Here is a 27,210-nt window from a genome sequence, read left to right as displayed (position 1 = left end):
AGTACTGATGTCATTTCTGTCACATGACTCACTGAAACGTGTGTATTATAATTAAATAAAGTACCCCTGTTGCAAAATATGAGGATATTAGAAATTACCACAGAATACCATCACCTGTATATAAGCACTCGGCGTTCAGCCTCGTGTTTTTATATGGTCATGAAGCTCCTCGGTAACTTATAATATCATTATAATTTACAAGAGAGGGTACTTTATTCACTATATAAACGCCACTTATTTCTTAAAGAGACAGCAATTGTTACTGCCACACTCTCCCTAAAATGTCTCCTCCAGCCTGTCCATCTTGCATCTGACTTCCCCGCTTCCTTACTTGAAACAATGTGCTCACTCGCTCCTCATTCTTACTCTTGCTGTCTTTCCTTACCGCTCAGTAACTATTCTTTCTCCCACTCTCTGTCCTTCTCAGGTCTTGCGCCCTCTGCCGATGCTCCCTCAGAGTCTTTCTCCCGATTCTGCTCTCCCTCCATCTTGGTCACACTAGCTCTGTGTCTCTCTACCTCTTCTGCTCCCCCCTCCATCGCCGGTCACACTCCCTCAGAGGCTCTCTTCCCCATCCCCCACTTCATCGCCGGTCTCACTTCTCTGTCTCCCGCTTCCTCTCCCCCGACCATCTCCGGTCATGCTCCAATTATCAATCGCCAGTCGCTTACAATGTGTATTGCTCACTCTACTCTGTTCCGCTGGCCCAGTTCCCTCTCCAGTCTTGTGCCCTCTGCCTCTCCTAAGGACACATCCGCAAACAATCTCCTGCCTGTATTGCTAACTGTTCAGCCCTCTGGTTTTGCTCCCTGTGAACTTTCTATACTTGTGTCTCCTTTCAGTTTCCTCTATAATTGGGATGCATCAAACCATTGGTTTTTGAATGTGGTCATTAAGCAATGCCTCCACAAAACATTTGGCCAAACACCAACTCTGAACCTTAGGTTGCATGCAGCATATTCCAGTTTAAGAAAAATCAAAGATCTGCTTCATTCGCTACCAAAACCTGTTGCTTGAAGACACAGACCATAGAAACTCTGTATATTGTAATGAATAATGCACCCCTACCGAAATTTATAAAGATATTGGTAGTCACCTCAGAGTTACGTAACGTGACTTGTATAAAAGCACTTGGCCTGCAGAGCTTAGTGGTGTCATTTTTGTCACATGACTCACTAAAACTTGTGTATTATAATAAATAAAGTACCCCTTGTTGGAAAATATGAGGATATTAGAAGTGACCTCGGAGTTCTATGGCCTGTATAAAAGCATGAGGCCGAAGGAAGGCATGGAGCTCCTCTGTGACTTATAATATCCTTATATTTTACCATAGGGGGAACATTATTCACTGTATAAATGGTACTTAGTGATGTCATCAGCTATAACAGGAGCTTAGTGATTTCATTTCTGTCACTGAGACTTGTGTATTACAACAAATAAAGCTTCCCATGTTAAAAATTACCTCAGAGTTCCACTGTGACATGTAGAAAAGCACTTGGCCTTTGGCTTTATGCTTTTATATGGTCATGGAACGCCTCATGAGCAGGCAATCTGTGGGTTCTGGAAAATGCCAGAGGGGCTTCTGTAAGATGCCATAGCAAATGACTATTTAGTGGGCTGGTGGGAGTTGTTTGGGCCTCTGTTGTATTACGAATGGCAGGGCCTATTTTGAATCCCAGTCCAGTCATGCTCATGAGACTTATAATATACTTAGATAGGGGGTGTTTTCTAGACTGTCACTATGTTAATATGAGGTAGGTACTGTATGGCTATTAAGAGGGGGCGGGACATAGGCATTGTTATGGTAACAAGCATAAGCACGTGAGCAGTATAGTAGGCGTATAGGAAGCGTGTGCCCCCGCCCATCTGTTTTCGGTCCAGCCTGACAGCTACAGAGTGCGTAGCCTGGGGACAGAGTGGAGACACCGCTGCTTTTTTCCGTTAAACTTCCCGGTACTCGGTATTGGCCTATTGTAGTAAGATAGCGCCATGGAGTTTAAGGGAGATGTGCAGCCGCTGGTGTGGATGGCTGCGGCCGTGGTGCTGCTGACCCTGCTGGCCTTCTCCGCCCTGCCTCCCCTGCTGGATTACTTTCGCAAGTGGAAACTTATGAGACCGATTCCGGGCCCCGGACCCAATTACCCACTCGTGGGGGACGCGTTGTTCCTAAAGCCCAATGGAGGAGGTAAGTGTGCGCCTCAGGGCATGGCCGCTGCTAATTGACTGCTGCCTTTCTTCTTTGTACAGACACTTCCTTCCCGTTTTTTTACCAGCCCTATACGTTTAATAAGTGCCCTGCAGATTCCATGATTACCTGGGCTGTTCCACTTGCTGTTCTATAAAGCACTGTGTGGCTTTTGCTATTGACACGCACTGTCCCCTCCCAGCATCCTTACAGACCCTCAGCAGAAAGTGGCATTGTGGGAGTTGTAGTTTTAGATACTCCAGTGGTTTGAACTGTAACAATTCCATTGGGTCGGTTATTGACCCTGCTGTAAGCTAAACACACTGTATATGGGTTAAAGCAGCCTTGAACCACCCACATGTTCCAAAGTAGAGGAGTCTGTAACCTATGGACTTATCATCTGCTGCTGAATGTCTTTTTTCCGCTTTTCTGTTGGAGCAGTGGTCCCCCAACCTTTTTATCCATGAACAGTTTTCAATTGTAAAAAGATTAGGAGAGCAACAAAAGCATGAAAACAGTTCGTGGGGGTGTGTGCAAAATAAGGTTAAATTGGTAGCCCCTATGTGGACTGGCAGCAGGTCTGGACTAAGAATTAAAATAGGCCCTGGCATTTCAGGTACACAGAGGCCCAAACAGCCCCCACCAGCCCACTAAATACTGGTGGCCATTCATATAGAGATCCGCTCGTTTGGTCTCTCCCAGATATGCCCACATTGAAGTGGGCGATATCGGGCTGATCCGATTGTGGGCCCTAGGGCCCAACGATTGGATCATAATGCATCCAATACAGGCGGTCAGATTGCAGGACCACATAGACGCACAGATGCTGCCGCGATCCAACAGGATTTTTTTAACCTGCCTGATGGAGATGGCCACACACGGGCCAATACTCAGTCTGTCGGCAGCTTTTATCGGCCTGTGTATGGGGGCCTTTAGAGTATTTGTTTTTCAGAAACAACTGGGTTGAACAGTTTGCTGATCTGTGTTCACATTACCAAACTCTGTGAATGTGCTGCTGTGTATATGTATACAGGTATGGGACCTGTTATCCAGAATGCTCGGGACCTGGGGTTTTCTGTATAATCGATCTTTCTGTAATTGGGATCTTCAAACTTAAGCCTACTAGAAAATTACGTAAACATTAAGTAAACTCAATAGGATTGTTTTACCTATCGGAATCTGACCAGCAGGTGGTGATGTTGGAACAAAATTCATTCATATTAACAGTACATGTATCCCTTAATATCTTGGAATAAAAAGAAAATAAACAATGAATGTAAATGACAAAAGGGCTTAGAATAGCACTCCATTTTACACTGACTTATTTTAAAGGTTTACATATCCTTTACTGCATGGGGAAAACAGTTGTCATATTAAAACATACCCTTAAATCCATATGCCTCATTATGGGCCCCTAAAAATAATTTTCAAATGCTAACAAACCCCCAGAACAAATACCAGGCTTATGTTCCACAGGCAAAGCAGGACAGCGAAAAGATGTAGACAAAATATATGTAGGTCCTTGTGCGATTTGATATGAATCAGGATTGCTAACCTCTGTACTGTAAATCACCATGATGCTCATAGACCTGAATTTGTTTGATTGTATATAGATAATCTGTTCAAATAAATTTAAAACAAGGAGAGCAAGAAAGTAGTAGCCTGTTTTGCATGAATAGCAAGTACCGGTAACACCACCAGTGGGTACCTAGCCAATGACCATGTACCAACAAGCAGTGTATTAGGCTAACCTTTGAATGCAGAAAGCTGCATCATTGATTCAGAACATACATCAGAGGCATGTTGTTACATTTGTGTGCACATGATGAACATATCAGCATTCAGGATGCAAATTGCCACTCTTACAATTTAGGACTTAGGTCCTGTGACTGATGAGCATGAACACAGAGGGTGCATGTCAAAATATTGATGCACAAAGTAGTTAGAATAAATATAGCAAGCTTCACTTTCCTTAATATCCATATAGACACGTATGGGAACGGTTATCCAGAATGCTTGGGACCTGGGATTTTCTGGATAAGGAATCTTTCTGTAAAATAGTTTTTCATACCTTAAGTCTACTCGAAAATCATGTAAACATTAAATAAACCCAATAGGGTGTTTTGCTTCCAGCAAGGATTAATTATATTTTAGCTGGGACCAAGTACAAGCTAATGTTTTATTATTACAAACAGAAAGGAAATCCTTTTTACAATGTTGGATTATTTGGATAAAATGAAGTCAATGGAAGTTGACTTTTCCATAATTCGTAGCTTTCTGGATAATGGATCCTATACAGTACCTGTAATATAATAAATGCCTTTTTTTTTTTTTAAACCTACTAAGACCATTAATTACATGTTGTATTACTACAAGTAAATGTGCTTATACAGTACCATTTTTTTTTTTTTTTTTTTTTACAGATTTCTTTCTCCAAATCTGTGAATTCACAGAGCTCTTCAGAGTGGAACCACTTCTAAAACTTTGGATTGGGCCAATCCCTTTTTTAATAGTCTACCATGCAGATACTGTGGAGGTAAGTAGTGTTTCAGATATACAGAGTCATTTGATACCACTGAAAGGAACAGGAGAAATCCCGGGCTTTCACTGTGCTATCTTTGTGCTATCCCTGTGCGAACCGGTTCGTCTTGGCACGGCAGAAACCATCTGATTACACCCTCCAGATACACTGCGCAGGGGTCTTGCAAAGAAAGACACAGTAGGCTCGTGTGTTGCAAAGCAAGTTCCGATTTATTAGGGTTACAGCAGTTGCTTATATAGCCAATATGACGTGTTACAAAGGTATGCCTTAGCCTAAGGGAAAATGTATAGTATTATTCTGTGTGTCTGCAGAAAGAAACATTGTAGAAGTTGTAAGAGTGGGGTGTGCTGGTATGCGTGATAAGAGATAAGAAACATATTCGCCCAAGGGCATTGGGGGCTGCTCAGGCCAGCTGGGGAGTACGTGCCATATAAGCATGTTTTGCACAAAGAAGTTTGAGCAAGGACAGAAGTTTCAAGGATAGAAGTTAACCCTTTTAACCACTGAAATGTAAAATTAGGTTTTAATGTGACAAATATTCAGTCCAGACACAGAACCCTCCTGCGTTTCACACCATTGGGTGCTTCATCAGGAGCTCCATGTGGTATGTAAGAAATTAATTTATTTAACATGGTACACAGTGGTGCAAAACGCGTCAGGAGGGTGTGGCTTGCATGGGCTATGGAGACAATGATGAGACACTGCCATGTGGTATGTAAGAAATGAATTTATTTAACACTGTTTTGAAATGATTTTGGTGAATTTGCACGAATTAATGCCTGAAGTGAGTTAACGTGTATCTCTGCTTTGATATTACCACTTTAACAAATAATTACCCCTAAAACACTTAAAGCTTTAAAGTACCAAGGTGATGAAACCATTGCTTTGGCCACTTAAAGGAACAGTAACATGGAAAAATGAAAGTGTTTTAAAGTAATAAAAATATAATGCAGTGTTGCCCTGCACAGGTAAAATTTGCTTCATAAAATCTACTATTGTTTATATAAATAAGCTAGAAGAGAGGAAATCGGAGGACTGCACACCGGGTAATTTAAAAGTTACTTTATTCATCAAACATTAAAATACACGCATGGCATTATGGGCCTGACATGTTTCAGGCGCTTCCGCCCTTCATCATACATATGCACTTTATGAACGAAGCTGGTGCCGTAACTTATGCAACTCATTACAGGACAGATTTTGATTGCTATCTAGATGTTACCTATAATTTATTGATATCAACTGTGTTTTTGGATTAGGGCAAGTGTATGGTTATATATTTACATAATTTAATATTCATGTGCATGGAGTTAAATAGGGATGGCAACTTTGAGAATACAGTTTGTGGGAATGGTACATGTGTCTGGGCAAAACATACATAGTCAATTTTAACTTCAGTTGACCCTGTTTTATGTTTGTGTACATTACTTATTTGCCATGTCATTTGTTTTGTGACTATTAAAATATACTTTTTCATTTAAAATGTATTTTCTCTAGCCAATTCTGAGCACATCCAAACATATGGACAAGTCCTATGCCTATAAATTTCTTCACCCATGGCTTGGTCAAGGACTGCTAACAAGGTAGTTATATTCAGTTATTTAAATTCTTAATTAATGAGTTTTATATGAGTGAGCAGTGGCAACAGCATTGAACATCACCAAATGAAATTCCAAGTGTCATATGGACTGCTGTAAAGGTCACCTCCACTGGACTCTGGAGCAGTGAGAACACCTTTTTCTGGAGTAATAAATCATGTTTAACAGCTTGCAGTTCCTAGAGAAATAATGGTTTGGTGCTGTTTTTTATGATTTGGGCTAGGTTCTCTGGTTTCAACATTCAATATTTTTGGCAATGTATGCTTCCTTCTTTGTGGCAGCAGCTTGGGGAAGGCCCTTTCTGCATGTATACCCCCATGGACAAACCAAAGTCCTTACAGATCTAGCTTGTTGAGATTAGAGTGAAAAACATGAATTGTCTACACCAACCCTGGACTGTCCTAAACCCAACAAAGCAACTGCAAGATGAACTAGATTGCTGACCAAAATGCAGGCCTTATTATTCAACATAGACGAGTAGAGGTTGAGACAGCACTAAAAGGAGGACCATTTTACTATGAACACCTTTGGTTTCAGAATAATGCATTGGGCAGGTGTGCACAGGGTCACCCTAAGGGGAGAGCACTCAGTGCAGGGGGTACTACATAAGCACCCTTATGGCCTGTGAAGGAAAAAGAGAAATTCACAGGCAGGACTTGTGGGAGTGTGGGCAGAGTTTGGGTAGATCATCAGCAGAATTCTGGTATAATTCAGGAATATGAGGAGTGTGGCCGTGCATGCGCAGGGCCCAATACCCAGGGGGTCCAGAAGACCAGTAGGCCAATAATTGGGGCCCCCTGGTGGGAGGGCCCTGCTAACTTAGTAGTATGGGCCCCATTATTAGTGATGGTTGCTCTGGAAAGGTATCCAAGTACTGTTGGTGAGCATGAAATATATACTGTTGGTGAGCGTGTTATGTTATTAAATGGCGCAGAGATTGAAGGTCACTTTACAATTCTCCCTCCTGTTAAAATATGGCAAACTGTACCGCGATGCATTAACCAATTAATTTTGAGTCTTCCTACGGCAATCATCATTCAACATTATTTTACATGATTGGGGCATGATTGGAGATGCCCCAAGCCAGCACATGTGCAGAAGAATGAAAAAGCTGGCTTTTTGCTTCATGTTTGACATTCCACTCAACTGCGCATGTTCACTCAGCAGGAAGAAAGAGAACAACCTTTATATGCTAATTTTGTTCCAAATATTGACAAGCATACATCTAACCATTGTTTGTTTTGCCATCAGTACAGGGGAAAAATGGCGTTCAAGAAGAAAGATGATAACACCAACCTTTCATTTTGCAATTCTCTCTGAGTTTTTGGAAGTCATGAATGAGCAATCCAAGGTATGCGTTGAGAAGCTCCAAAAGCATGTTGATGGAGAGTCTTTTAATTGCTTTATGGATGTGACGCTTTGTGCATTGGACATCATATCAGGTAACTTGGAGTTATGCTTATTTTGTACAAATTTAGGTCCTGGAGGGCAATAGATAATTGCAATCTGTAAATAAAAAGGTAGTATAAAAGGGAACGGTGAAGGAAGGTATTTGAACAAAGGGCTGCAATGAGCAATGACCGTAAGATACCAATTGCTCCATTATCCGTTACTAAGTTTGGGGGAATGACTAAACTGAAGGCCACCATAAGACAATAGGAAGTAAGAGCAGAAGGAAGAGACTGGGTCTGGGGGTGGATCCCTGATCAGTGAAGCCTGAGGAAGGGGTTGGCCTGAAAGCTTGTGCTTCAAATTTCTGCAATAAATGAGATGGGCATTGCCAAATAAAGTTGGCGATGACGTAATTGGTAAGTGGTGTGCTGCAAGAAAAAGCTTTTGTTGAGCCTAGAAACAGTAAGCCACTGGATAGTTGTGGACAGCAGTTAGTTGATTGAGGGGGCATTCAGTAAGATAAATGGTATGGGAGTTTTGTTGCCCTTTGCACACTTAAACACTGTTTTCTAGAGTGTTTCTCGATCCATGGGGCCTAAATTGTACTTCAAAGTCAATGGGAATTGCCAGGCACTGGGCCCTGCAACACTTGAGAAAGGGCCTTTGCAGCCCGAAACATGTCGTGTGGACATAAAATAAAAACTTATTAGCAGTTATTCTGCCTGCTGTATGTTTTCCCACCTTCTCTGATACAGGCACTGGGCCCTGTCCATGTTTTGCTCAAAAAAACACTTCCTTATCAAGAGATGGATGATGTTTAATAGACTGGGCTAAACAATTTCTGGTCATTCCCATTGTCTTTAAATTGATGTGATTTCTATTGAGTTGTCCCCTCCCATGGAGCAACAAAACCATTAAAAAAAGAAAAAGTTTAAATTCACACTGATATATATGTTTATCTTTTCAATTTTTAGAAACGGCCATGGGAAGGAAAATACAAGCACAAAACAATAGAGATTCTGAATATGTTCAAGCTATATACAAGTATGTGTATTTCATGTCAGTACTGGAATGTATTATAGCTATATTTTAGAAAGTCGCAGTCAAGGTTAACATTCAGATTCTTCAAGTTTACTTAAAGCACAAGTTATCTGCTAAATAGGAAAAAAAATCTGGATATCCCTACCATAGTGTGACCATAAAGTATTGGAGATCGTACCCATTTGCTAGAATGTTTCTCTGAACTATAAGATGCTTTGTGAGTTAGTCAACCCCCACTACGGGAAGTGTATATATTATCCTGGTTCATGTGACAGACAATACCATGTGGCCTTTTTTCTCAGATTATTTAAGAGGGGGTTATGTTTTTGTGAATAACCTCATGGGCATGGTGAATGAGGCAGGTCCAAGTGATCAATTAAGCAGGGGCATTGGTCACACATGATTGAGGATTAGCCAATGCAGTTAGAGCCAACTTTAAGAAGCATAAGGTTGTCGAGCAGTCTTAAACTCAGGCAGGTGATGCTTCAGGACAAGAGTATCCGAGGGTGAAATATTAACAAAGTATTGTGTGTATTGTGGGTGTACTATTTATTCAGCTGCCATTAAGGGATCCTGTCCTTTTATATCTGTATGTGTGTATCAGACAGTTATGACTGTGCCAGTAGTGTTTTAAAGGGGAAGGAAACCTAGGTGGCGCAATAACCCTCCCCCCCCCTCCCGTGTGTTGCCCACCCTCCCTCCTGGTCTACCCGTCCCGCTGGGCAAATGCCCCTAACTTGTTACTTACCCTTCTGCGCAGGTCCAGTCCAGGGAGTTCACAGGCGACATCTTCTTCCACGCGATCTTCTTCCTGCTGTGAATGGCATTTTGGCACATGCGCAGTAGGAGCATTTCGCCGGTACGGATCTACTGCGCATGCGCCAAAAGTCACGCGCATGCGCAGTAGATCGTACCGGCTAAATGATCCTACTGCGCATGCGCCGTTCAAAGCAGGAAGAAGATCGCGTGGAAGAAGATGTCATCTGTGAACTCCCTGGACTGGACCTGCGCAGAAGGGTAAGTAACAAGTTAGGGGCATTTGCCCAGCGGGACGGGTAGGCCAGGGGGGAGGAGGGAGGGTGGGCAACAAACGGGAGGGGGGGTGGGGGGTTTGCGCCGACTAGGTTTCCTTCCCCTTTAAAGGAACAGTTTAGTGTAAAAATAAAAACTGGGTAAATAGATTCACTGTATATAGATGTGCAAAATAAAAAATGTTTCTAATATAGTTAGTTAGCCAAAAATGTAATTTATAAAGGCTAGAGTGACTGGATGTCTAACATAATAGCCAGAACACTACTTCCTGCTTTTCAGCTTTATAACTCTGAGTTAGTCAGCGTCTTTAAGGGGGGGGCCACATGGGACATAACTGTTCAGTGAGTTTGCAATTTATCTTCAGCATTCAGCTCGGATTCAAAAGCAACAGTTATGGCCCATGTGCCTCCCCTCAAGTCTCTGATTGGCTACTGCCTGGTAACCAATGAGTGGAACCCAAGAGAGCTGAAAAGCAGGAAGTAGTGTTCTGGTCTGTTATGTTAGACATCCAGTCACTCCAGCCTTTATACATTACATAAAACTATATTAGAAACATTTTTTATTTTGCAAAGCCTATCCATTTACCCAGTTTTTATTTTTACACTGAACAGTTCCTTTAAACCCGAAAATTGCACAACTTGCACTGAGAAAATGTAGGGTGTGCGCTGTGTCTGATGGCCCTAATTGTATGTCTAGAATCCTCACTATGTCAAAATAGGGCTTCTGCCATCATCTTTAAAATCTTCACAGCTTTTCACATTGTTTTCATAAAATGTATGCCACACTCTTTCACTAGTTGTGTAGTGCAATTTCAATTTGCACAGTTGTATTCAGCACAGGCTGAGAAGCAGAATAAAGCACTGTTAAATGTAAAGGAGTCTTGGTACACCCGCCTCAAAAATTATTAAGTAGAAGGGCTAACACAACTTGCTCTTACAGGAGCTCCTTTTTATGGTGTGTTGGTAAAGGATGCCCAACTTGTCTACTCTATGCTGGAGGGACAAAAATTTGTACAGGTATGGGATCAGTTATCCGGAACGCTCCGAATTACGATGTAACTTGCTGCAGGCCTCTTCTCTCTGTTTTGGAGAGAGGCTAATACAGCTCTGACTGTGTTAGTACCCGCTCTTGTGCCCCTTAGTGCTCTTGAACTTGTACCTAGGAGTATTGTAAATTACCCATACGGGTAGGATATAGCAAGTTGTTCCAAATGAAACTAGATCTATGTTTATTTTTGTAATTGACCGCTTAATATTAATGCCTGTTTTCCCTTAGGATGAGTGATATTATTCAGCGCCGACAGAAAATGCCATGGCTGTGGCTTGACTTTATATATGCACATTTAAAAGATGGAAAGGAGCAAAACAAAAACTTAAAAATACTCCATGCCTTTACTGATAAGGTAACTGACTCTGTGTTAATAACGTATTACTTTGAATAAAGCCAAATGTATCCATCTGCATAGTACATAGCTACAAGAAACTGGGCCCTGTCATTTTTTTGGGCTTCCCAAACATCCAGAAGTTTATCTGTTTAAATCTTCAAATTGTGTATCAGTCAGAGACCCACTGGGCATTTTGCCTTTAAAGATTAGGATCATTGTTAAACCCATGTATTAAATTAAGGGAAGGGGAAGATGGTTCTAGATTTCTTGTACGTGTACTGTATATGCAGAAGGAATCTGAAAGCCTAGCACCCTTTTTCTAAACTTACTGGTCCTCCTTGGCAGGGTTGGAGCAGTGCCAGGGGGCTCAGCCTAAAGGCTGATGGATGAGAGGATGAGAGAAAGCCCAGTTTAAAGGCCATTTAGGGTGAATACATTTTTGCTGTTGTAAATAATCTTGGAATTATGGTTTAACAATTGCAGAGATCAGCGACTGTTCAACAGTTATGTAATATTGGGTCACATTTGGGTGTTTAACCCATGCTGTACTTAGGGTTGCCATCTTTTCTGGAAAATAATATTATTTTATTATTAACATGTATTTATATAGTGCCAACATATTGCGTAGCACTGTACCGGCTTTTCTATATATTTATATTTTTTCCCTATTTGTAACATTCGGATCAACCATCATTTTTACTGGCCAGGCCGGTAAAATACCGGCTAGGTGGCAACCCTAGCTGTACTCTAGAGATTGTGGAACCTTGAATTCATTTGGATGGTGCTCCTGCTAAAGTACATGGTATTTACACAACTGTATCTGCAATAGTCCAGACTCTCTGTTTATTAGGTTTTTTTAATGTTTTTTTTAATAAAAACTTCTAATATGGTGTAGGGGATCACAGAATGTAAATAGGCCAGCATATTAGGCATTTATTTAATAGCAGTGTAGCTTGTTGCAAACTTGATTAATTTTAAGTGAGCTACAGGGTAATTAAAACCAAAAACAGTGCCAAGGTAGATGCACTTTTCAGCATTTGCTTACCTAACCAAAATTCTTGTGGGTTTGGACCCCGACAGTGTTTCCTTAATGCACATAACCATATGTACAACAGCCTTCTTGTGTTAGATATGGATGTAGTGGCATGAAACTACCACACAGATTCTTTAGACTACTCCAAAATGGAATACAGTACCTAGATCTGCAGAAGTGAAATACCTTCATTAAAAAGGAAGCTGTGTTGAAATAAATTCAGTGGATAAAATCCGCCTCAGTTAACAGAACTTGTGTCGTACATTTGTTGTACCTATAGACATCTGTGTTTGTGGGCAAGTATGTACATTGAATTTGTATACTGTATGATTAGAGCGACTGTGCTTAACCGTAATGATTTTTGTACTCTTCTATGTGAAAAGGCTATTCTAGAAAGAGCAGAAGAACTCAAAAAACCGGAAGCCAAAAAAGGGCATTTTGATAGTGATCCTGAGTCAGAAAAGCCCAAGAAAAGAAGTGCGTTTCTAGATATGCTTCTGATGGCAACAGATGATGCCGGCAATAAACTGAGCTACATGGATATCCGTGAGGAAGTTGATACCTTCATGTTTGAGGTAACACAGAATTACGTATGTTCGCTATGTAAAGTTTATAACAAAGCATTAATAGTCACGAAATTAGTTAGATTGGTTGGTGTGCAGTTAAACACCAGCTTCACTGAAGTCAGCGGGTAAAGTATCTGAATAGTTGATATTTAGACTATAAAATTGGCTAGAATACATACTATATGGTGCCAAACAAGTGTGTTTCTCATAGGACTCAAAAACAAATGGTGACATTTAAATAGGAGTTGTTCACCATTAAATTAACATTTAGTTTGATGTAGAGTGTGATATTCTGATTCAGTTTGCAATTGGTTTTCATTTTTTATTATTTGTGTTGCTTCATTTATTTAGCAGTTTGTTCAGCAGCTCTCCAGTTTGCATTTTCAGCAATCTATGTGTCTACACCAAATTTAATAATTATATACACAATAAATGTTTAGCCTTACAGAGCATTTGTTTTTGAGATGGGATCAGTGACCCCCATTTGAAAGATGTAAAGAGTCAGAAGAAGAAGACAAATAATTTAAAAACTATTGGGGGAAAAAAGGGAAAAAATGAAGGCCAATTGAAAAATTGTTTATAATTAGCCATTCTATAACATACTGAACGTTAACATAAAAGTGAACCACCCCTTTAATACAACTGTATGCTAAAGAAACCCATTGTACTGTTTGGGCAATAACTGACGGGGTGTTTTGTTGCGAGTTCCATCTTGATTGTAATGGGAATTGCCAGAGGTATATCACTTAAAAAATATGAAAAAAGTTTGTTTATATAAATAAGCTGCTGTGTAGCAATGGGGGCAGCCATTCAAATGAGAAAAGGCTCAGGTTACACAGCAGATATCAAATAAGCTCTGTAGAACATAATGATGTTATCTGTTATCCACTATTTAACCTGTACCATATAGACTTTTATTCAATTTCCATCATTGCTACACAGCAGCTTGTTTATATGAACTATAGTAGTGTTTCTGAACACATAGGCTTTACCAGTGCAGGGCTACAGTACATGAGATTTAATATTTAATACACTTTATTACTTTAATACACTTTCATTTTTTGAGTGTTACTGTTCCTTTAAATATGTCCTTTGGCTGGGGAAAAGGGTAAATTACCAAAGAATCTTTCTTCATCTCATACTTTGTCTCCCTGTATCTCAGAATAATCATAGCAGAGCAAAGAGTAGGACTGTGTATTATTGGGCCACATGCTTGTGTTGCTGTATCTCCAGATCATGCAAGTAACAGGCCAAATATCACATCCGTGGATTCTAACAAAGGTTCATCAAGTGTTGCTTCTTATTGCTCAGACACCTCCCTCATTCTAATAGGGGTTCGCCAATTATTTTCATTTTGCCATTCATTTCATTTTGCTTGCATAGCAGATTCCCATGATTGGTTGAGGGACACAGTCACACTTTCTTAAATTGTACATCAAACTAATTAGGGTTAAGAATAAATGTTGTAGAGTTTGTAACCCTTTACAACCAAGCAGATGTTTATCAAACAGCCTAACAGTGAAAGCTGTCAGTGTATCGGTTGCTGTGGGTTACTAGACATTGTGAATCTTTGCAACTGCTTCAGAGGAAACATCATTATAATAAATGATTTTAAACAATGTAACGTTAAAGGATACAGTAAATCTTAATCTATTCTTATGTTTTTAATATGTAAAGGTCATAAACTTAGAGGAAGAGGTTTCTTGTAACTCCTGGTATTTGATATTTTAACATTTAGGGTCATGATACGACAGCCGCAGCCCTAAACTGGTCTTTGTTTTTACTGGGCTCACACCCAGAGGCTCAGAGACAAGTTCATAAAGAACTGGATGAAGTTTTTGGTAAGGATGAACTTTAGAAAATCAGAATGATATTGGCACTCTGTCCTTAATCGTATGTAAGTGTAGGATCCATTATCTTGAAACCCATTACCCAAAAAGCTTCAACTTATGGCAGGGCAATCCCATATAAACAAGTAATTCTCATTTTATACCTTTTATCCAGAATGCTCACGACCTGGGTTTTTTTTACAGACAAGGGAACTTTTCATAACGTACACTGCTAAAAAATCATTTAAACATTAAATAAACCCAATTGGATTCTTTTGGCCCCAATAAGGATTAATTATATCTTAGTTGGGATCAAGTACATGTACTGTTTTATTATTACAGAGAAAAGGGAAATCATTTTAAAAAATGTGAATTATTTGATTGAATTCGCATAATGCAGAGCTTTCTGGAAATAGGTTTCCAGAAAATGGATCCCATACCTGAATAAAACAGTACCCTGTATTTGAGACTAAGCTGAATGGATTCATTCATATTGGTGGTAAACAGTTTTATTGGGTTAAATGACTGTTTAAATGATAGAAGACTCGATAACTATTGCTCTTTTACTAATATACCTATAATACACAAGAGCCATGAATATCCTGTAAATTATATCCTTATAAACAGTGAGTTCTGATGTCATCAGTTATAAACGGTGAGTTCTGATGTCATTTCTGTCACATGACTCACTGAAATTTGTGTATTATAATAAATAAAGTACCCCCAGTTCCAAAATATGAGGATATTAGAAGTTACCTCGGAGTTCCATGACCTGTCGAAAAACATATAATATGGTAATGAAACTCCTCGGTAACTTATAATATCCTTATATTTTACAAGAGGGGGTACTTTAGTCACTATATAAACGGTGCTATGTGATGTCATTTGTTATAATCCGAGTTTAGTGATGTCATTTCTGTCACATGACTCACTGAAACTTGTGTTATAATAAATAATAAATCCTGCAAAATATATCAAGATTCTAGAAGTCACCTTGGAGTTCCATGACCTGTATAAAAACACTCTGCCTTCAGCCTCGTGCTCTTATATGCTCATGGAACTCCTCGGTAACTTATAGGGGCAGATTTGTTAAAGGAGAAGGAAACCCAGTCGGCGCAAATACCCTCCCCCCTCCCGTGTTTTGCCCACCCTTCCTCCTCCCCCCTGGCCTACCTGTCCCGCTGGGAAAATGCCCCTAACTTGTTACTTACCCTTCTGCGCAGGTCCAGTCCACGGAGTTCACACGTACCATCTTCTTCCACGCGATCTTCTTCCTGCTTTGACCGGCGTTTTGGCGCATGCGCAGTAGGAGCATTTCGCCGGTACGGATATACTGTGCATGCGCCAAAAGTCACAAAGTTTTCTGATTTCATGTCTTTTGGCACATGCGCAGTAGATCGTACCGGCAAAATGCTCCTACTGCGCATGCGACGGTCAAAGCAGGAAGAAGATGGTGTCGTGAACTCCGTAGGCTGGACCAGCGCAGAAGGGTAAGTAACAAGTTAGGGGCATTTGCCCAGCGGGACGGGTAGGCCAGGGGGGAGGAGGGAGGGTGGGCAACACACGGGAGGGGGGGAGGGTTTTTGCGCCGACTAGGTTTCCTTCTCCTTTAAGGGTCGAATAGTAAATTCAAATTGTTTTTTGGTGTCAAAATTCACACATATGAATTTTAATCCATCAATTCAAATCTAAATTAGAGAGAGAGATTAATCACAACTCGACTATGGAAACAGTTGTAATTTGAATATTCGCCACCTAAAACCTGCCGAGTTTATTTACAAGTCAGCGGCAGGGTGACATTGAACCATTCGAATATATTTATAGCCTTCCTGACATTCTAGGTTTTTTCAGTGGGAAAACTCGATTCGAATTTACGGGTCAGGATTATTCGATCGGATATTAGACGTTTACATTTTTTCTTAAATAACTCCCATTCGAATTGTGAGTATAAAAAAATTCACATAAATTCGAAATTTGACCTTTTGATAAATATGCCCATTGATATCCTTATATTTTACAAGATGGGGTACTTTATTCACCGTTTTATGCATATATACTAAATGTCCAGATATTTGTATGTTACTGAAAAGCTACCAAGATTAAAACATGCCGTGAAAGCTTAGCTTTCTCTTTTTCGGTTTGCCCTTTGAAGTATCATTTTAAAAACTATTGCATCTGTCAATTATTTGCAAAGTTTGGCCTTGCCTCCTATTCCATTGGGACTGAACTTTGGAAGTTTTTGATAAATCAAACTGTTTGTACGTACAGTGCGTATAGAAAACATGTGAGGCTTAATCAGTGACTTGTTTTACTTGACCAAAACAGGTAAATCTGACCGTCCTGTCACAATGGATGACCTAAAGAAGCTACGTTATCTAGAAGCAGTGATTAAAGAAGCACTTCGAATATACCCTTCTGTCCCGTTCTTTGCTCGGACCATTACAGAAGACTGCATTATCCGTAAGACACACTTTAAATGCCATAGTGGGGTCTGGGAAATATGGCATGTCTGCAAATAAAGTGTCATTGGACAATTAAAGAATCTTACCAAACTGGTGTATATATTTAAGTAAATCTTGCCCTTTTACATCTCTTGCCTTGAGCCACCATTTCGTGATGGTCTGTGTGCTCCCTCAGAGATCACCTGACCAGAAATACTACAACTCTAACTGTAACAGGAAGAAGTGTGGAAGCAAAAGACAGAACTCTGTCTGTTAATTGGCTCATGTGACCTAACATGTATAATTTGTTTGGTTTGTTTGTATGCACCGTGAATTGTACGATCCCAGGGGGGCGGCCCTTATTTTTTAAAATGGCAATTTTCTATTTATGATTACCCAATGGCACATACTACTTGAAAAGTATATTATTATGAAAATGGTTTATTTACATGAAGCAGGGTTTTACACATGAGCTGTTTTATGCAATATCTTTTTATAGAGACCTACATTGTTTGGGGTATAGTTTTCCTTTAAAGGGGTTGTACACCTTTTTGGGTTCACTTATAGAGTGGTATTCTGAGACAATTTGCAATTAAGAGTCAGTTTTTAAGTTATTAACTTTTTTATTCAGTTTGCAATTTCAGCAATCTGGATGCTAGAGTAGAAATTAACCTAGCAACCATGCATTGATTTGAATAAGAGACTGGAATATGAATAGGAGAGGCCTGAATAGAAAGATGAGTAATAAAAAGTAGCAATAAAAATAAATTTGTAGTCTTGCAAAGCATTTGCTTTTTAGATGTGGTCAGTGATCCACATTCAAATGCTGGAAAGAGTCTGAAAAAAAGGCAAATTAAAAAACGATGAAAAATAAATAATGATCAATTGAAAAGTTGCTTAGAACTGGTCATTCTTTAACATACTAAAAGTTAACTTTAAAGGTGAACCACTCCTTTATTCACATAGATCACAATACTGGATAAAATCTGCAGACCAAATGCTTTTTTTAGAGAACAGAACTCTAAAGGCTTTTTAGCAGTCAGAAGACTGAAGGAGCACTGTGCTTTATATCTTTTAAAATCTTGACATTTGAGAGTCAGAGCGGAGTCCAGGAAAAACAGTGGGAGTCTACTGAAAATACCATGCAGGACCCTAGTGCACATATCATATACATTAAATATTAGCTAATGTGAAGGACAAACAGACAACTGTCCACTACAGACTATTACAGGAAATTCTATTATTTGTTATATTTTACATAGTGCCAACATGTTACATTGGACTTTACATCAGTCATCAACCACAGCGGAGCTTACAATCTAATGTCACTATAACCTTTACACACTAGGGTAAATTTCATCAAAATCCTTAGGGAATGGATACAAATTGGAAAACTGTTCAAAGCTAATTTTCATTTTATACTAATGGCAACCCAACCGCATTTGTTCAGTGTAACACTTAGGGGCTAAACCTCAATTTTTTCTGGTCAAGGTTCTTTGGGCAAAGACTCAAAATTAGATTTATTTGAGTTTTTTTTTCTCGAAAACTCAAATAATGATTTGAGTTTTCCCATGGAAAACTAAAATGATTCCAGTTTTCTATTTATGCAACTCGAACTTGCAGAATCAAGTTTTTTCTTAAATAAGATACCATGGGAGTTGTGAGTTTATTTGAGGTATAAAAACTTCTAACATTCGACCTTTGATAAATAACCCCCTTAATGTATCACATTAATCCTGCTACTATTTAATAATGTGATAGAAATACTCTCCTCTCATTATGTGAAATTGAAATTGCTGTGTCTCTTATGTTTCCCTATTCAGGAGGGTTTCATGTGCCAAAAGGAGTAAATGTTGTCATTATTCCGTACGCGTTGCATCGTGATCCAGAATATTTCCCTGAACCAGAAGTATTCAGACCAGAGAGGTTCTTTTCTGAAAATGCTAGTGGGCGCAATCCTTATGCCTATATTCCTTTTTCTGCTGGACTCAGAAACTGCATTGGTACGAAGTAATGTTTTCTGAACAACTACGGTAGAAGTTTTCAAACACTGTCCTTGTGGGATTAGCTGCTTCCTTTATCTTGAATACACTCTAATATTACAGTTTTCCATTAATTTTCTTATTTCTTTTCCTTATACAACACCAACACATTTACGCAACACTTTGCAGAGTTTGTGTATCATTCAGCTCAGTCCCTGCCCAGTGGATATTATTATTTACAGTCCCAATCACATGCATACTTGGATCAGTTTCCTCAGAAGCCTAAGGGGATGTAAAGTCAAAAAACAATAATGGAGGTACGGCTAATAAAGAAGCATATTTGCAGTGTAAATAAACTGTAAAAATTTTGTAATTGATGTACATTGCAAATATGCTTCTTTTTAGTTTTATGAGCAGTACCTACAATATTGTTTTTTGACTTTACATCCCCTTTAAGCTGCCTGTATGTTTTGGAAGTGCCGAAGGAAATTTATGTAGGTGCTAGACATTCATACAGACTCCTTCAAAGAATATTCTCAGGTCCAGCTCAAGAATCCAAACTTTATAAGGAAGCAGTACTAACCACTGAACCACCATGCAACACTAACACAGGCTATGAACAAATTATGACCTGTCCCTCCATTGAGCTCTCTGCCATTACTAATTCAATTGGATCAGTTATATCAGAACCTCCCTCTCCATGTCCTAGATCATGCCCCAAGGCATTAATTCACTCAGTAGATTAATATGAACACTAACAAGACTTTCGGGAGGAGAAAAGTTTTATAGTAGTTTCAATATGCAAGGCAAAATCTGAATCCGAATTATCACAGTGCATGAACCACTGGCAGATATTTAACTTCTTTCTGTATGGGAATTGCATGGCTCATGGCTGATAGGAGTATGCATTGTCAATATTAAGACATTATTGCTTTATTATCACAGTTCTCGCTCTGACATATCAGAAGCAGCATGATGCCAAAGGAGAGCAGCAATTCCAGGTGTTTTAATTGACAAGTGTTCTTGCCACGTGGGAAATGCTCTTTACAGAGGTCCTCCAACTGGAATAAAATGTTATCTTCGTTCCAGTGGAAATAATTAAAAAAAGCAGTGTTCCTTAAAATAAGAGTTTTTGTGCAATGCTGTCCATTTTTTTGTATGACCACCGATGTTCTTTTTAGCCACTAAAATATCTTGACGTGAGCAATGCTTATTAAGCTACAACAATGACAAATAAAAATCAACCAACCAATCAAAAATACATCAATAAAATTGCAGAATATATAAGGGTTGTTTACTTAAGCCTGGGGTGCAGGATCTTTAAGGGTAAGGCCACACTAGGCGATAGCGCAGCGATTTGACTCGCGGCGACTTTTCGCCGCGACTTTTCATCCGCAATCGCTGGGGAAACTTTTGCGCTGGCGTCTATGGGGAATCGCGAGCGTAAAAACACACGCGGCGATCTTTTTTCTATTGTCGCTCGAAATCGCCTCGCTAGGCGATTTCGAGCGACAATAGAAAAAAGATCGCCGCGTGTGTTTTTACGCTGGCGATTTGTCGCGATTCCCCATAGACGCCAGCGCCAAAGTTTCCCCAGCGATTGCGGATTAAAAGTCGCGGCGAAAAGTCGCCGCGAGTCAAATCGCGGCGCTATCGCCTAGTGTGCCCTTAGCCTAAGGGATCACTAAAGTGTGGGCTGCACCTCCTGACACTCCCTAACTTGTGACTCTAAATGACGGCTACATGCCATCAGTGCCCACCCCTCATGGATTGAAAGGTTGATCAAGTTAAATGTTGCCGGTCTCTGTGCACCCCCTAGTGATTCTTAACTCTTACCTCAGACCTGGGGCTATTACTCCTCTTTGCAGAAGAACACACTGGTCTTGGGTACCATTTTAGTGAGCGCCATACCACCATTATGTTTCTTGCCCCCGGGATCTTTGCTGCTGCCCTATTTTCTATGGGTGCAATGTATAAAATGATGGTAAATGATGGGATTGAGTTACATTACTCCATCATTCAACAGACCACAATACAATTCTTCATGCTCACTTGCACCACCCCAAACCTACCTCCAGGTGTGTTCTTCTGATCCAGAAAAAAAACGTGTACAGTTGAAAGAAATGGTCAAACACTTCTTGAATAGAAGCTATGATCCCAAGGAAATTAAGCACCAAATGACTAGGGCTGCCAGTTTCACACATTGATTTGTTTCTACAGAAACCCTCTACTAAGTAAAAGGATCCCCCACTTGTGTTTACCAGCACCTTCTATTTTGAGAGCCCAGCTATCCGTCCTGTACTATTGGACAGGTGGAGGATTATCCAATCTGATATATTTTTATCTTTCTACAAAATAAACCCTTGTTTGTTTATTTTACATGTTTTGGTCATATGTGAGTCATTTTAATAAATAAAGCAGCAAACACAAAGTTGACTTAAGGGATGTATGCACTGTAGGGAACTAAGGGTCCTAGCAATCAGCTGTGATCAAAAAGCAACATGTACTATGCTCAAAAAGTGATAAAAACCATGTAATACATAATACACATCTATTGAACTTAATTTAACTTTTAATTAAACTATATATTTTGTTCTGCCTCACAGGTCAACGTTTTGCTCTGATGGAAGAAAAGGTTGTGTTATCCTCCATACTTAGAAATTACTGGGTAGAGGCAACTCAGAAGCGTGAAGAACTTTGCCTTCTAGGAGAGCTCATTCTCCGCCCGCAGGATGGCATGTGGATTAAGCTGAAGAACAGAAAAACTGCCTCCAGTGCCTGAAACACACAAACATTCTTAACTCTGGGATGGAAAATAATACTGTTTATTACTTATAATTGCTGGTTATTTAATTCTACAGCATGTTAGCACATATATAACAATGTATAGAATGGTTGCCAGATATAGAATTTAAAAGCTCCTCAAAATATAACATTGTAAGAATCTGTTTGTAAATTGAATGGATTTTATAGTAAGAATGTAAAAAAGAAAGTGCTTTTTTTTTTGTTTTCAAGGTCCATGATTGATTTATTCAGGGTTTTGGTTTAACTTTGTTGTACCTATTGTAGATTCTAATTTTTATATAGGTAACGGTTTTCCCTAATGTTGCCATAATATGTCTGTTTTACAGATGGAATTGGGATTTATTAATACATTATTTCTATATACCATGCCTTTCATCTAATTGGAACGATTTGGCTACAAGTTGCTTTATTTAAGCTTGGTTCAATTGCAGTTTTATGCAGTTATATACTTCTAGTATCCCACTAACTGCTGTCATATGAACTGCTATACTGATTTGTTGGCATAGTTAAGTAATAGGAATAACCACTCACATATACTGTAACTAAATATATTGTGCATCAGCAAAGAGGGTGCATAGTGTAATCCTTCTTTCAAGAGTAAAGGATATACTGGAAATCCTGGAATTCATGCCCTCTATGAAGGCACTCAGGTTATATGTAACATACTATATTCTAATATCCTTATAATGGGCAGTATAACATGTCCAGACATAGGAAAAGAGGATGATGAAGAACTCAAATATCCTCAAATATTCTAGCATTTTTTAACCTGACGTGGCAGTGAATGTTTGTTTTGAATACCTTTGTAATTTTTAGGGGTGCACTGAATCCAGGATTTGGTTCAGCTGAATCCATGCCTTTTTAGGCAAGGTTTGGATTTGTCCAAATTCAAGAGCCTGGCCGAACTTAATCTGAACCCTAAAAAATGCAAACATGCTCATCCGCAATTTCTGATCATGCCATGAATTTCCAGGGTTCAAGGAAGATTCAGATTTGGTTTGGTATTTGGCCAAATCAAAAGAAGAGGATTCGGCCGAACCGTGATTAGCAGGGTTTGGTGCATCCCTACTATATTTACTTTTGGGAATATGCTAGTCTGGAGTGAATTTATAGAACCGGCTAGAGAGCTACTTAGTGCAATTTTCAGAGTCCCATAAACTCTAAAGTGAAACAGTGGAGGGGATCCTATAGACTTGACAGACTGTTTAAGAGTATATTCAACTTACTTAGTCCTTTTTACATTGCAGCTCCTTTTTACACAGGAGACAATTAATTGTGGTTAATTCTGTATATTTTATACTGCAATAGGTTACGACATGATTTTTAATTAAATAATTTGCTGAATCTGCTATTAAATGTTGAATTTTGGGTAAAATATTTGCACTTTCTAACCTTGGTGCCTCTTTCTAACAATGTTATTAAATTGCCCACCTATAAAGTTATCTTTGTTTTTTCTTTGGTGAATGCATTTCAATTGCTTACTGTAGGATCTCTTAATTTTTTTTATATACCAGTTCCAGTATGTCTCCCGTTTATACCGTGAAAATCCATTTCACAAACTTGTTGAAGTAGCTTTTTGAATTACTTCTTATCCAGTGCAATGGACATTACAGGTATGGGACCTGATATCCAGAATGCTCAGGACCTGGCGGATAAGGAATCATTTTGGATTTTAATCGACATACTTCTATTCTACTTAAAATCATTAAATGGGCGCAATAAGGTTGTTTTGCCTCTAATAAGGATTAATTCTTAGTTAGGATCAAGTGCAGAGGAAAAGTAAATAATTTTTAACAATAAGATCGCCTTCCCATAATGTGAAGATTTTTGGATTATTGGTTTCCGGGTAATGAATCCTGTACCTGTATAAAGAGATTACAGAACATTATTGGCAAAATGGTCGAGGGCATGGAAATGTAAGCCTCGCCCATCACATGACAGCCTAGGCAGAACACAGAAAGCTGAAAAGGTACGTGTTTGGATTAGAGCAGTAACAAACAAATTGGCAATAAAGATCTGTTCCATAGACAATGGAGGCATCACTTACAAAGTGCAGGGCAAGTGAAAAGAAAAAAAGAGCACAACCCACCATGTTTTTTGCACTCCAGAATGCCAGCTCCATTCAGACACACTAGTTAAGAAGCATCGATGGGGGCAGAGTGCTATGAGAGGTGGTATGGCCAGTGCTGCCGTGCTCCACTCAATGCTGTGCTCTGCCCCTTGTGATGCATGTTTAATATATGAACACCCAGGGGTGTGAGTTTGTATCAGAATTTAGAATTTGAGTCCAGGGCCTTTGTAACTGAATTTAGGAATATATTTCCATTAGCCATTAATGCACATTATGGATCCCTTATGACAGATTGTATCATTTACATATATACTGTATAGGGGCTAAATTGTAAAGTAAATAATGGTGTAAAAAATCAAACAAACAAAAACTACCCGATCCTGTAGCCAGTTTCCTATCCATGTGCAAACAACTTCATTTAGCCCAACAGCCCTTCGTTTAGAAAGCAGTCGATTGTGGGGCACGGTATCAAACGCTTTGGCAAAATCCAAATAGATCACATTTGCCCCCCCCACTGTCCAACATCTTACTTACCTCCTCATAAAAAGCAATCAAATTAGTCTGACATGACATCTGCTTATCTATAAATCATAGGCACATTTCTCTGTGTTCTCCAATTATTATTTTTCTGCCATGAGGGCCCCAGACTCCATATACTGGTCACTAAGTTAGTTAGCAAAGCCTGGCAACTAGAAAGCAGATTCAAAGTCTAGTTTTTAATCATAGTCTACGCCAAACTAGAGAGTTGTGTTCTTTCCTCATCCGAATACTTCTAACGCCTTCTAGGAAATTGCCATACAGTGCCAGCTGCCTTCTATAACTCTGGATAGTTTCTGACATACTTTGTGCAGCTTTGAATTGATGAAAATCCTGTTTTTTTGAGTCCCATAAAAATAAAATGCTTCTCAAAGGAGAAACAAACCCTTAATAAAAAAAACCTACCCCCCTACCCTACACAGACCCCCCTCCTCCCAGTCAAGCTGCCCCCCCCCGTGCAAACGCCCCTAACTCTTTACTTACCCCTCCGAGCAGATTCTGTCCAATGGAGTTCACGGGCGCCATCTTCTCTTCTGTAATCTTCGGAATGAGATCGGCAAAAGCGGCACATGTACAGTTGGAGCAATTTTGTTTCGTGACAACTGCGCATGCGCATAATTTACGGAAATTGCCGAAGCACCAGTCTCATTCCAAAGACTATCGAAGTGGCTGAAGATGACGCCCGTGAACTCCGCTAAACCGAATCTGCACGAGGGATAAGTAAAGAGTTAGGGGCCTTTTTCCCTGAAAGGGGTAGCGGGTGAGGGGGGGTCTATGTAGGGTAGGGGTTTTTTAATTTGCATTTTGGACTGTTAATGAACTAATCAAAAGATTACATCAATAATCACATATCCTCACCAGGGCTGGCAGTAACAGGTTGTCACATCAGTGACTAAACTAAAGTTTAAATAAGTACTGGGTTCAGAAGCACAAAGAGGAGGTTGTACTGTTCCTGCCTTAATCATTATTGCCCCCATTACAGTTTAATAGAGATGCCTCCTCCCACTTGCCTTATATTGCCTTAAGAGTTTTCTATAACATATTTGAACCATTCCTATTTTCATCAAGATCGATTTAAAAATAATCTTGGTAATTTGTAAAGCAAAACAAGCACAGTTATTCATTAGCAATGTTATACTGAATTTGCTTAAGTATGAGCTGTTTCAAATATACAGTTACCTTTGAAATCTTCATCTCTAAAAATCTAAATGGTGAAAAGTAGTGGAAATAGTGAATTTCTAAGTGATGGTTAGATGCAGAGGGTGGTCTCCCGAACTGTAAGTCAATGTTCCCCTTAATGGCACAAGGCAAGCTTGCACACATCCGCAGCATCTCTTACTCATAAACTGTTATCCAGGGGTCCTCTCAGTAAAACCTGACCACCTCCTCAACCACTCATGCAGTAAAATGGGGCAAGTCAGTCATTGGGGCTCACCAGCTGCTTTGTCACACAGGGCTGTTTAGAAAACACAATCAATGAGTAAGGCATGGCTTCGATTTTAGGCTTTTCCTTATATTTGGACTATGTTACCAAAAGTATTGACCTTACTGAATGATGAACTGTAATTATGAATGAATCTAGTATTATTTTACATCAATTACATATTTGAACAGTTTTAAACAGGAATGTATTTATTTTTTTATTTTGGGTGCCTAAAGCTTAAAAGAACACTAAAAATTTAAAGTGTTAAAGTAATAGAAATATAATGTACAATAGTATTACACTGCACTGGTAAAACTGGTGTGTTTGCTTCAGAAACACTAATATAGTTTATATAAAAAAAACTGCTGTGTAGCCATGGAGGCAGCCATTCAAGCTGGAAAAGGGGGAAAAGGCACAGGATACACAGCAGATAACAGATAAGCTCTGTAGTATACAATGGGATTCTGGAGAACGTGTCTGTTATTTAGGGGCAGATTTACATAGGGTCGAATATCGAGGGTTAATTAACCCTCGATATTCGACTGCCGAAGGTAAATCCTTCGACGTCGAAGGATTTACTGCAATTAGTTCGATCGAACGAAAAATCGAAAGATTCGAAGGATTTTAATCCATCGATCGAACGATTTTTCTACGACCAAAAAAAGCTTAGAAAGCCTATGGGGACCTTTTTTTTTAAAGAAACAGTATTCGATTATCGAATGGTCGAATGATTTTTAGTTTGAATCGTTCGATTCGAAGTTGTAGGTCGAAGTAGCCAAAAAAATCATTCGAAATTCAAAGTTTTTTTTATTCTATTCCTTCACTCGAACTAAGTAAATGTGCCCCATAATTTTTCTCCTGTGCTTTTATGGCTGCCCCCATGGCTACACCGCAGCTTGTTTATATAAACTATATGTATTTTTGAAGCAAACACACTAGTTTTACCAGTGCAGGGCAACACTACATTATATTGTCATTCATTTAAAACACTTAAATTTTTTGGTGTTGCTGTTCCTTCAATTAGCAAGTTTATTTTCATATTTCAGATAGACGCAACTGGACTGTTTGCCATCACCATCCATGCAAGCTTACAGAAAAAAAGTGTCACCCATTAACTCGGAACTGGCTGAGCAACGTTTGTCAGTCCCTGGAGCTGTCATTCAGCTGTGCACAGGTTTTGTTTTGGAAAGTAAATAATTAACTTTATAGCCAGTTTAAACCAGGTTATTATAGTGTCTAGATAGAAATCAGTTCTCTAGGGACATTATTTAGCCAGGTGCTCACTGACTCACGTAAAATTAAATAGATAAAACTATAATATCAAAGGTCGGGGTGAATTTTCGAATGAA

General features: G+C 39.3%; 1 protein-coding gene across 1 annotated transcript; it reads left to right on the top strand.

Annotated features, from left to right (window-relative positions):
• Nucleotides 1–1,880: 1,880 nt before the first annotated feature.
• Nucleotides 1,881–23,268, top strand: cyp4v2.1.L (cytochrome P450 family 4 subfamily V member 2, gene 1 L homeolog). The gene is given in 11 exon segments (NM_001092584.1): nucleotides 1,881–2,185; nucleotides 4,609–4,721; nucleotides 6,225–6,310; nucleotides 7,577–7,767; nucleotides 8,692–8,761; nucleotides 11,066–11,192; nucleotides 12,591–12,782; nucleotides 14,512–14,614; nucleotides 16,928–17,062; nucleotides 18,867–19,046; nucleotides 21,632–23,268. Coding segments are annotated over 11 exon segments (1,569 nt in total). The 5' UTR covers nucleotides 1,881–1,989; the 3' UTR covers nucleotides 21,808–23,268.
• Nucleotides 23,269–27,210: the final 3,942 nt, after the last annotated feature.

The sequence above is a fragment of the Xenopus laevis genome, chromosome 1L, assembly GCF_017654675.1.
Source record: "Xenopus laevis strain J_2021 chromosome 1L, Xenopus_laevis_v10.1, whole genome shotgun sequence".
NCBI lineage: Eukaryota > Metazoa > Chordata > Amphibia > Anura > Pipidae > Xenopus > Xenopus laevis.
The sequence above is the reverse complement of the archived record's forward strand: the minus strand, read 5'-3'. Positions and strand labels throughout refer to the sequence as shown.